Below are 11,180 nucleotides of genomic sequence, written 5' to 3'. Positions count from 1 at the left end.
CCAAAATTCCTATAATCAGCAATTAAGATTGAACGCAGCTTTATCCAACCAGTTTAGAGAAATCTGAGTTTAAACTTTGAGCAAAGAAGAACAGGTTTCATTGTTGATTAAAATAAGTGATAACATGTAATTAGAAGATGGGTTAGGGATGAGTATGTACTTCTTTGGGGCCTAATTCTTCAAGGTAGGGAATGGAATTCTCAAGAGAATTGTTGATAGAATGTGACAGAAGAAGCTAACCATGGCGGGTTCCTGTCACATTGTACAAGTGTTTGCTCTTGATTATTCTCTTCCCTCGTTTCAAGAATACGCAACCATATGTCGATCCTTTAAAATAATCAAAATAGGTTAACATTTCGTATTCATCATTTATGATGTGTCAAGTCGCATTGCAAATTGAAAAAAAGTGCCAGAAATGTGCTTTTTATTTAATGAGATGTTCAAACTGATATCCTTCCGCGACCAGGGCCTTAATTCTTGAAATCAGGGAACGGAATTCTCAAGAGAAGTGTTGATAGAATGTGACAAAAGAACCTGACAATGGCCGGTTTCTGTCACATTCTTCAGACCTTTCTCTTAATAACCCACTTCCTTCGTTTCAAGAATACTCACCCTGGCAATGGCTTTTTTGCGGCTTGGTTGTGTCCAACGCTGTTTTTATATGTCCCTACAGAAAAAATCCAAAGGATTTAAGTCCGGAGATCTTATCTTAATAAGACATAATCACATTAAGAAAAATCTAGGGGACCATTCAATAGGACCTCTTTTTCCAATCCATCTACCAGGAAACGTGCGGTCTAAGAAAAAGAGGCGCACATTCGCCTTAAAGCAGGAAAAACATTTTGGCACAGAAGATTCAGATAGCCATTCCCAGTTGAATTTCTCGGAAGGAAAAAAAGTCCAACTAACCATCCACACGTTTAATTTTTTGAGAGATGATGATGTTCTCTTATCCAGTGAGTATCTTCTACTGAGCAGTATCTGCAATTGTGCCGATTCACAAATCCATTTAGACAAAATGAAGCTTCATCCAAATACAATGTTAAAATTTGCAAATCTGTTGTTCATGATGTCCATAACTTGTTGACAAAAGTGCATTCGTCTGTCAGGATCATCCTCAGAGAGTTCTTGTAGCAGTTTTGTACGGATGTATTTTATTGTTTTTTAAAATGTTATGGACAGATGTAATGCTGTTGTTGTTTTCTAGGGCCAATCGACTAACGGATGTTTGTAGGCTATCCTGGATAGACAATGTCCAAAGATTTTTCTGCTGTAGTTGCGGTTCTTGGTTTCCCACTTTTCGGCAAATTTTTAATACTTCAAACTTCTGAACGTATATGGTAGATAGGAATATCGGTTCTCGATCGAGGAATGTATTATTAAACATGTCTCTTGTGCCTCTGTGCTTGGCGATATGAACGTCACCATATCCGACCATCATGAGTAATGTTACACGTTCTCTTTCGTTTAGTTGGACCATTTTCTATTCAATTTGCAATGCGACTTGAGATATCATAAATGATGGATGGATACGACATGTTAACTTAGTTTGATCATTTTGAAAGATCGACATCAGAGAAATACTATCCCTAGTATGCCTAGTCCACCTTCTAATTGCATGTTATCACGTATTTTAATCAACAATGAAACCTATTGTTCTTTGCTCCTAGTTTAAACTTAGATTTCTCGAAATTGGCTCGATAAAACTTGGTTCAACCTTAATTGCTGATTATAGGAATTTCGGTAGAACGTGAAAATTGATTAAAACCATTACCGATCCATTTAAAAAAAAGATGTAAGATGTCACTGATCCGATGTCTTAAAAATTCAAACCGATCATCAAGAGAACCTCACGTGATATTCCAAAATTCCATATTTGTAGCATTCACCTTGCGGAAAAAGGTACATCGTTTCGAAACATTTGGAATAGCCTGTATTTTCAAATTGTGTCAAATAAGAGGTAGTTGTTTTGCCGAGTATTTGGATCCTGATAAAATAAAATCTTTCCGTTATTTGGGTTTAGTTATTTTCCCAAAATATCCTCGGAAGCAATGATTAGTATCCTGACTTGCGCATTTTATTTCAATTTTTGAGATATAACGTAAACTACTACATTTACCAAATGTTCAACGTGTAAATTACATTCTAAAAGTCATGTGACTGATTTTGACAGGTGCCAACTAGCCTTTTTACAGTGCTGCAAGCTCAGCTATGCATTATGAACGTCAGGTGACGTGTATTTTACAATTTTAGCTTTTACAACTGTCTACATTTAATTTAGAAATTTTTTACAGTTTAAACTATTTTTTATCGTCACGTCACTGATTTTGACAGGTGACACCTGGCCTTTACAATGTTGCTAGCTCAAAAACTATAATATCAAACACACGTGACCTATGTCTCTTACAATTTCAACGTTTGCAACTATAGAAATGTAATTTACCAAAATTTCAACGGTTAAACTAAATTTTAAAAGTCACGTTACTAAATTTGACAGTTCTGTCTGATTTCATCTGTTGCAAACGTATTAACTGTCAAAGTCTGAACCATAAAGTTATTATAACAAGCGTTTAAATTAGCGTAAAACTATGTTAAATGTAAATGGTAAGGTTTTGTTTTTTGTAGCTCTAAACTGCAGTTTCTACAACGTTAACAGCTCTTGTAATAGTTTGTGTCGTTAAAAGAAGGTTTTCCTATTACATTTTGACGGTTTTGACATATGTGACAGTTGACTAGAAACACTTTAAAATATATTCTGTCAAAATAACGATACGATACATACAAAAATCCTGCCTGCGAAGGTCTAAAGAGCAGTTTCTACAACGTTAACAGTTCTTGCAATAGTTTGTGTCGTTAAAAGAAGGTTTTCTAATGACATTTTGACAGTTTTGACGTATGTGATAGCTGACTAGAAACACTTTACAGCATGTTATGTCAAAATAATAACGCAATTCTCAAAATCCTGACCCTGGAGCAATAAAATGCATTTTTTACCACGTTAACAGCTATTGCAAAGTTTGTGTCGTAAAAAGAAGATTTTCTAATGACATTTTGACAGTTTTGACGTATGTGACAGTTGACTAGATACACTGGAAAACATTCTACGTCAAAATAACGACGCAACTGTCAAAATCCTGACCCTGGAGCTATAAAATACAGTTTTTACCACGTTAACAGCTATTACAATAAATTGTGTCGTAAAAATAAGGTTTTTTCATGACATTTTGACCGTTTTGACGTATGTGAAAGTTGACTAGAGATACTTGAAAGCATGCTACGTCAAAATAACGACGCGACTGTCAAAATACTGACCTTGGAGCTATAAAATGCAGTTTTTACCACGTTAACAGCTCTTGCTATAGTTTCTGTCGTCAAAAGGTGTTCTAATGACATTTTGACAGTTTTGACGTAAGTGACAATTGACTAGAGACACCTTATAGTATGTTATGTCAAAATAACGATGCAAAACTGTCAAAATCCCGACCGTGGAGCTCTAAAGTGCAGCTTTTACGATAACAGCTCTTGTAATAGAGTCTGTCGTAAAAATAAGGTTTTTCAATGACATTTTGACAGTTTTGACGTAAGTGACAGTTGGCTAGAGACACCTTATAGTATGTTATGTCAAAATAATGACGTAACTGTCAAAATCTTGACCTTGGAGCAATAAAATACAGTTTTTACCACGTTAACAACCATTGCAATAGTTTGTGTCGTAAGTAAAAAGAAGGTTTACTACTGAACATTTGAGTATTATAAGTAATGCAGTATTGTAAATTATATTTATTGATTGTTTATAGGCCCATGAGTTGAAATTACCGTGACGTGTATCTATTTATTTTGTGCATATTTTAATTTATTATAAACTTGAAAACTGTCATATACCAATCCATGACGCTATAATACTACAAAACTTGTTTAAAAGCATCACAATCAGTGCAAATTCTATTATTATGCATTTTATAGTTTTATAAGTTGTTTTTTGACAGCTGTGACGTTTCACTGTGTATTTTGATCTGTCACAATGGTGGTAACTGTCAAATACAACTCTATAAAGCTGTCAAACTACAAAATATTGCTTAAAGGCAGTACAAACTACGTTAAGTGAACTTTATAGTTTTATAAGTTAAATTTTGATAGGAAACACGTCCATTTCGAACATATTTAAGCTTGTCACAATGTGGTAACTGTTAAGTACCACTCCATAAAGCTATAAAACTTCAAAATCTGCTTAAAAACCAATGAATAAAAAAATATAGCAGCAAGGAGCAATAGCAATCAAAGAGGGGGACAAAAATCGTTCAGTATGGCGGCCGTAAACTGTCGGAAAATCAGTGACGCTAATCAATCTGCTGTTGCCCAATATTCACAAATCCACTCTTCAATAATAATTCGACTAATTTAAGTTTGCAAAAATTAACCTTTAACGGACCGAATAGCAAAAGAAACAAAAACAACAAATCTTTGCGGTTTTTAGCTAACTTCACATACCACCAAATATAAACAAAACCGTTTTACGACTAACTTCGGAAGTTTTATTCAATTGCGCAGTAGGCGAATGTGGGGGACAAAGATGGCGACTTCCGTTTCGGTCGCTTAATGCACAAACGGGGTATTTACTACCTCCTGATACTTGTTCTTTTTGCTAAGTTAAAAGAACTGTTATAATTACTACAGTGTTGTGAATTAATTAATTGCTAGTTTATAGGTTCATGGGAGGAATTTGGACAGGTCCGGTTGAAAACTGCCAAATACTCTATGAAGCTATAAAAGTTAAAAAAAACATGCTCAAAAACAATACAGTTCAATTTAAGTACAATTTATAGATTTATAAAATTCTGTTCATTTTGAGAACCGCAAATCTATGTTGAGTAGACGTAATAATAGCATTTTGAGGAGACACTTGCAAAGTATATGGGAGCAGTAAACTAATTTTAGTGAAATCTGAACACTTTTTTAAAAAGCTTTTAGGGAAATTTTATCATTTAAAGAATGTCAACAAATATTGTATGTATTATGAGCAAAAATTGAAAGAAAAAAATCGTGGAACCGTATTTTATACACTTAATACATAAATAACTGTTTTCATGTATTTGACTACTATTTCAATTCCAATAAATGTTTATAATCAATCTTTCAGTTAGAAATTTTTTATTAACATTTCTGCCTTTTATAAGTTCAGGGCTTGGGCAAAAAAACTAATTTTTAAGGTTTGTAATAAATATATTTAATGGTTTTTAGTACAAAGAGCACTTATATACAATAATTACAAAATATAAAAAACTTACTCGTTTATTTCGGTAATAATATGTAAATCACAAGACACAAATTAATCCTAAAACTCGAGATTATAAAAAGTGAATAATTGCTTCAGTTTCTAAGCAATTTATTTACATTATAGTTTAATATTCGAAAAATATAGGAATCAATTTTTTTCTGTTATTCGAAGTAACTTTTTAAGCAGTCAATTCTTCTGGTGGAGGTTCTTTGGTACAAGGCCGTCGAAATTCTTGTCCATGTTCGTGGATCCATTTATTCGACACTGAAATTTTACACACCATATACAAGGTGTTTCACGATAAATCATCTTTCAGGGATTTTAATTCGAACACAAATTAAAAATTAGGTAAAAGATTTGTTCCACATCCAGCTGGGCTCGAACCAACGACTGGCGTTAAAAAAGCAGTTTGGTGTCACTTTTTACCTTGTAACTCATTAAAAATGCTCTTAATGGCAAAAACATAACATTTGCTACAACTTTCTGTGTTCACACATCTTGCCAATTTTTGCCGTGTACCTCCTTAATACACACACCGGCAAAATTAGAGGAACTGTTTTATGAATTGTAGCTTGATTCTTCATGAATACATCTGTCTTATTACGATTTTTAAATGGTTTGTCTTTATGTCATATACAGAGACGAAAAGGAAGTAAGGAATTTTCTGTGCTCTTTGAAACACCCTGTGGAAAGAACAACTGAGAAATGAAAACCGTTTATAACATCAAATTGTAGCCCCTTATTTTCTGAACATTTCCTTTTTTTATTCCCTCTGATATCTCAATTATTAAAGAAAATACAGGTTTCGAAGAAAATGTGGATATTGAACTTATTTTTCCACACCTGTTTTAGCCACGGTTTCCTAATCAAATTTGCTTTCGATTCTTAAAAATCCAACATGGGTGATATGGCTTCTACTGATGTGGCGAAGGCTGTAGCGTTGATTGAAATTGGAACAATTTACAGCGATGTTGCTGACATGTTAGGAAAATCAAAATCTACGATATATCGTAATGTAAGACGTTGGAGACAAACGGGAGAGTATGTGCGGAGACTAGGTTGAGGAAGATCACGGTCAACCACGGCTAGAGATGACAGATTCATAGTCGAAGAAGAGGTAGAACTAAGAAGCGAACTGGAAGAAGAACAAGTGCTCGGACCATTAGCAGAAGGCTTAAGAAAGTTAGTTTGAAGGCCTATAAGGCCAAGAAAGCTCCATTACTCCAGCGACGTCATAGTGTGGCCATACTAGGCTTTGCTAGGGAACACGAAAAGTGGGAGAATGATCAGTGGGCCAATGTTTTGTTCACAGATGAAAGTCGATTTTGTGTTAATTCCATAGACGGCAGGGAAAGATTATATCGCCGCCGAGAAGAACAAGATGAACAATTTAATTTTACTCCCACTGTCTCCTATGGTGGAGGCTGGGGTGAAATATGCTTAGGGCACGAACCGAGTTGGTGGTAGTTAATGGAGCTTTAAATGCAGATGGATCCATTCGCGATGTTCTGCAAGAGCATGTCGTACCGTTCGCCCCCCATATCGGAGAAAACTTTTTGCTAATGAACGACAATGCCCGCCCTCACAAGGCTCGTTGCGTCTCCGACTTTTTGAATGTCGCCGGAATAAGAACAAAGGCGTGGCCGGCATGTTCTCCAGACATTAATCCGATTGAACACGTCTGGGACATGTTAGGTAGACGATTAAGGTCCATAACTACTGCAGTTCAAAATTCCGAACAAGTAGCAGCTGCTCTGGTTGAGATTTGGGACAATCTGCCTCAAGACATGAACGATAATGTCATCAGAAGCATGTTACAAAACAACTTTTAAAATGATTTTGCTCTACAGGTTCTTATATTCTTCATACATACTGTTCGTTAATTTGATGTTGTTGTGATTCATTTGACTAGTCGACCTTTAAACACCCCGGTCAAATCAAATTCAATGTTACCAAATGTGATGTGTTTCTGTCAAACTTAGTTTTACAGGTTTTCAGTAGTATTTAGAGGTCTATGGAATTTTTCAAATAACTTTCTGGTCTCCGGCAATTTTACAAAATCTAGTCTCAGATTTCTCTTTATTCATTCAGAGCCCTCTAGCGGCCAAACTATTTAACCAACCAACCAGTCTTCTATATTGTTAGAAAGCCCATTTCTTTGGCTATCCATCAACATATAAAAATCCATACCTTGTAAGTCAAATAACAACTTTAGGGTCAGGTTAGGTAGTTTTCAGTAGAATTTATAGACCTCTTTTGAAAAGTTTTCGGAAATGTTTACAGGCTTCTGTAATTTTAAAAATGATCATAGAGACCTCTGACAATTTTTTAAAACTCTAAAAAGGTTCCGGACCTGCTTAGAGGCTTCTGAAAATTTTTAGAAAGTTTTCAGTAGTGTTTAGGGGTTTCTGGCTTTTTCAAAATGATCATAGAGGCCCTTAGCAATTATAGAAAATTCTGAGAACGTTCAGAACCTTCTAAGAGTCCCTTGGTACTTTTGGAAAATTCAGAGAATGTTCAGGATCTTCTTAGAGAACTCTAGAAATTTTTAGAAGCTATTCAGTAGTGTTTAGGGGTTTCTGGCTTTTTCAAAATGATCATAGAGGCCCTTAGCAATTATAGAAACTTCTGAGAACGTTCAGAACCTTTTAAGAGGCCCTTGGTACTTTTGGAAAATTCGGAGAATGTTCAGGATCTTCATAGAGACTTCTAGAAATTTTTAGAAGCTATTCAGTAGTGTTTAGGGACTTCTGGCTTTTTCAAAATGATCATAGAGGCCCTTAGCAATTATAGAAAATTCTGAGAACGTTCAGAACCTTCTAAGAGGCCCTTGGTACTTTTGGAAAATTCGGAGAATGTTCAGGATCTTCTTAGAGACCTCTAGAAATTTTTAGAAGCTATTCAGTAGTGTTTAGGGGCTTCTGGCTTTTTCAAAATGATCAAAGAGGCCCTTAGCAATTATAGAAAATTCTGAGAACGTTCAGAACCTTCTAAGAGGCCCTTGGTACTTTTGGAAAATTCGGAGAATGTTCAGGATCTTCTTAGAGACCTCTAGAAATTTTTAGAAGCTATTCAGTAGTGTTTAGGGGCTTCTGGCTTTTTTTAAAAATGATCATAGAGGCCCTTAGCAATTATAGAAAATTCTGAGAACGTTCAGAACCTTCTAAGAGGCCTTTGGTTCTTTTGGAAAATTCAGAGAATGTTCAGGATCTTCTTAGAGACTTCTAGAAACTTTTAGAAGCTATTCAGTAGTGTTTAGGGGTTTCTGGCTTTTTCAAAATGATCAAAGAGGCCCTTAGCAATTATAGAAAATTCTGAGAACGTTCAGAACCTTTTAAGAGGCCCTTGGTACTTTTGGAAAATTCAGAGAATGTTCAGGATCTTCTTAGAGACCTCTAGAAATTTTTAGAAGCTGTGTTTAGGGGCCTCTGGCTTTTTCAAAATGATCAAAGAGGCCCTTAGCAATTATAGAAAATTCTGAGAACGTTCAGAACCTTCTAAGAGGCCCTCGGTACTTTTGGAAAATTCGGAGAATGTTCAGGATCTTCTTAGAGACCTCTAGAAATGTTTAGAAGCTATTCAGTAGTGTTTAGGGACTTCTGGCTTTTTCAAAATGATCATAGAGGCCCTTAGCAATTATAGAAAATTCTGAGAACGTTCAGAACCTTCTAAGAGGCCCTCGGTACTTTTGGAAAATTCGGAGAATGTTCAGGATCTTCTTAGAGACCTCTAGAAATTTTTAGAAGCTATTCAGTAGTGTTTAGGGGCTTCTGGCTTTTTCAAAATGATCAAAGAGGCCCTTAGCAATTATAGAAAATTCTGAGAACGTTCAGAACCTTCTAAGAGGCCCTTGGTACTTTTGGAAAATTCGGAGAATGTTCAGGATCTTCTTAGAGACCTCTAGAAATTTTTAGAAGCTATTCAGTAGTGTTTAGGGGCTTCTGGCTTTTTTTAAAAATGATCATAGAGGCCCTTAGCAATTATAGAAAATTCTGAGAACGTTCAGAACCTTCTAAGAGGCCTTTGGTTCTTTTGGAAAATTCAGAGAATGTTCAGGATCTTCTTAGAGACTTCTAGAAACTTTTAGAAGCTATTCAGTAGTGTTTAGGGGTTTCTGGCTTTTTCAAAATGATCAAAGAGGCCCTTAGCAATTATAGAAAATTCTGAGAACGTTCAGAACCTTTTAAGAGGCCCTTGGTACTTTTGGAAAATTCAGAGAATGTTCAGGATCTTCTTAGAGACCTCTAGAAATTTTTAGAAGCTGTGTTTAGGGGCCTCTGGCTTTTTCAAAATGATCAAAGAGGCCCTTAGCAATTATAGAAAATTCTGAGAACGTTCAGAACCTTCTAAGAGGCCCTCGGTACTTTTGGAAAATTCGGAGAATGTTCAGGATCTTCTTAGAGACCTCTAGAAATGTTTAGAAGCTATTCAGTAGTGTTTAGGGACTTCTGGCTTTTTCAAAATGATCATAGAGGCCCTTAGCAATTATAGAAAATTCTGAGAACGTTCAGAACCTTCTAAGAGGCCCTCGGTACTTTTGGAAAATTCGGAGAATGTTCAGGATCTTCTTAGAGACCTCTAGAAATTTTTAGAAGCTATTCAGTAGTGTTTAGGGGCTTCTGGCTTTTTCAAAATGATCAAAGAGGCCCTTAGCAATTATAGAAAATTCTGAGAACGTTCAGAACCTTCTAAGAGGCCCTCGGTACTTTTGGAAAATTCGGAGAATGTTCAGGATCTTCTTAGAGACCTCTAGAAATTTTTAGAAGCTATTCAGTAGTGTTTAGGGGCTTCTGGCTTTTTCAAAATGATCAAAGAGGCCCTTAGCAATTATAGAAAATTCTGAGAACGTTCAGAACCTTTTAAGAGGCCCTTGGTACTTTTGGAAAATTCAGAGAATGTTCAGGATCTTCTTAGAGACCTCTAGAAATTTTTAGAAGCTGTGTTTAGGGGCCTCTGGCTTTTTCAAAATGATCAAAGAGGCCCTTAGCAATTATAGAAAATTCTGAGAACGTTCAGAACCTTTTAAGAGGCCTTTGGTACTTTTGGAAAATTCAGAGAATGTTCAGGATCTTCTTAGAGACCTCTAGAAATTTTTAGAAGCTATTCAGTAGTGTTTAGGGGTTTCTGGCTTTTTCAAAATGATCATAGAGGCCCTTAGCAATTATAGAAAATTCTGAGAACGTTCAGAACCTTCTAAGAGGCCTTTGGTTCTTTTGGAAAATTCAGAGAATGTTCAGGATCTTCTTAGAGACCTCTAGAAATTTTTAGAAGCTATTCAGTAGTGTTTAGGGGTTTCTGGCTTTTTCAAAATGATCAAAGAGGCCCTTAGCAATTATAGAAAATTCTGAGAACGTTCAGAACCTTTTAAGAGGCCTTTGGTTTATTTGGAAAATTCAGAGAATGTTCAGGATCTTCATAGAGACTTCTAGAAATTTTTAGAAGCTATTCAGTAGTGTTTAGGGGTTTCTGGCTTTTTCAAAATGATCATAGAGGCCCTTAGCAATTATAGAAAATTCTGAGAACGTTCAGAACCTTCTAAGAGGCCCTCGGTACTTTTGGAAAATTCGGAGAATGTTCAGGATCTTCTTAGAGACCTCTAGAAATTTTTAGAAGCTATTCAGTAGTGTTTAGGGGCTTCTGGCTTTTTCAAAATGATCAAAGAGGCCCTTAGCAATTATAGAAAATTCTGAGAACGTTCAGAACCTTTTAAGAGGCCCTTGGTACTTTTGGAAAATTCAGAGAATGTTCAGGATCTTCTTAGAGACCTCTAGAAATTTTTAGAAGCTGTGTTTAGGGGCCTCTGGCTTTTTCAAAATGATCAAAGAGGCCCTTAGCAATTATAGAAAATTCTGAGAACGTTCAGAACCTTTTAAGAGGCCTTTGGTACTTTTGGAAAATTCAGAGA

General features: G+C 35.6%; 1 protein-coding gene and 1 long non-coding RNA gene across 6 annotated transcripts in view; one reads left to right on the top strand and one right to left on the bottom strand.

Moving 5' to 3' along the window:
- Positions 1-390: 390 nt before the first annotated feature.
- LOC145735201 (uncharacterized) lies at positions 391-1,873 on the top strand. Of its 2 annotated transcripts, XR_014179604.1 has the most exons (3): positions 409-956; positions 1,014-1,149; positions 1,736-1,873. It is a non-coding gene; the product is annotated as an uncharacterized LOC145735201 (long non-coding RNA). The 2 variants fall into 2 exon arrangements; XR_014179603.1 differs by having other exon boundaries at positions 391-1,149.
- Positions 1,874-5,273: 3,400 nt separating this feature from the next.
- The window catches only part of PH4alphaEFB (prolyl 4-hydroxylase subunit alpha-1), a 68,278-nt gene continuing 62,371 nt past the window's right edge, over positions 5,274-11,180 (bottom strand). For all 4 annotated transcript variants that reach the window (XM_081989123.1, XM_081989126.1, XM_081989124.1 and 1 more), the window contains exon 11: positions 5,274-5,539. In XM_081989123.1, the coding sequence (XP_081845249.1) occupies positions 5,454-5,539 (86 nt within the window). In that variant the 3' untranslated portion in view covers positions 5,274-5,453. The remainder of the gene's footprint in view (positions 5,540-11,180) is intronic.

The sequence above is a fragment of the Ips typographus genome, linkage group LG11 (assembly GCF_016097725.1).
Source record: "Ips typographus isolate SLU linkage group LG11, UJ_Ityp_2.0, whole genome shotgun sequence".
NCBI classification, from domain to species: domain Eukaryota; kingdom Metazoa; phylum Arthropoda; class Insecta; order Coleoptera; family Curculionidae; genus Ips; species Ips typographus.
The sequence above is the reverse complement of the archived record's forward strand: the minus strand, read 5'-3'. Positions and strand labels throughout refer to the sequence as shown.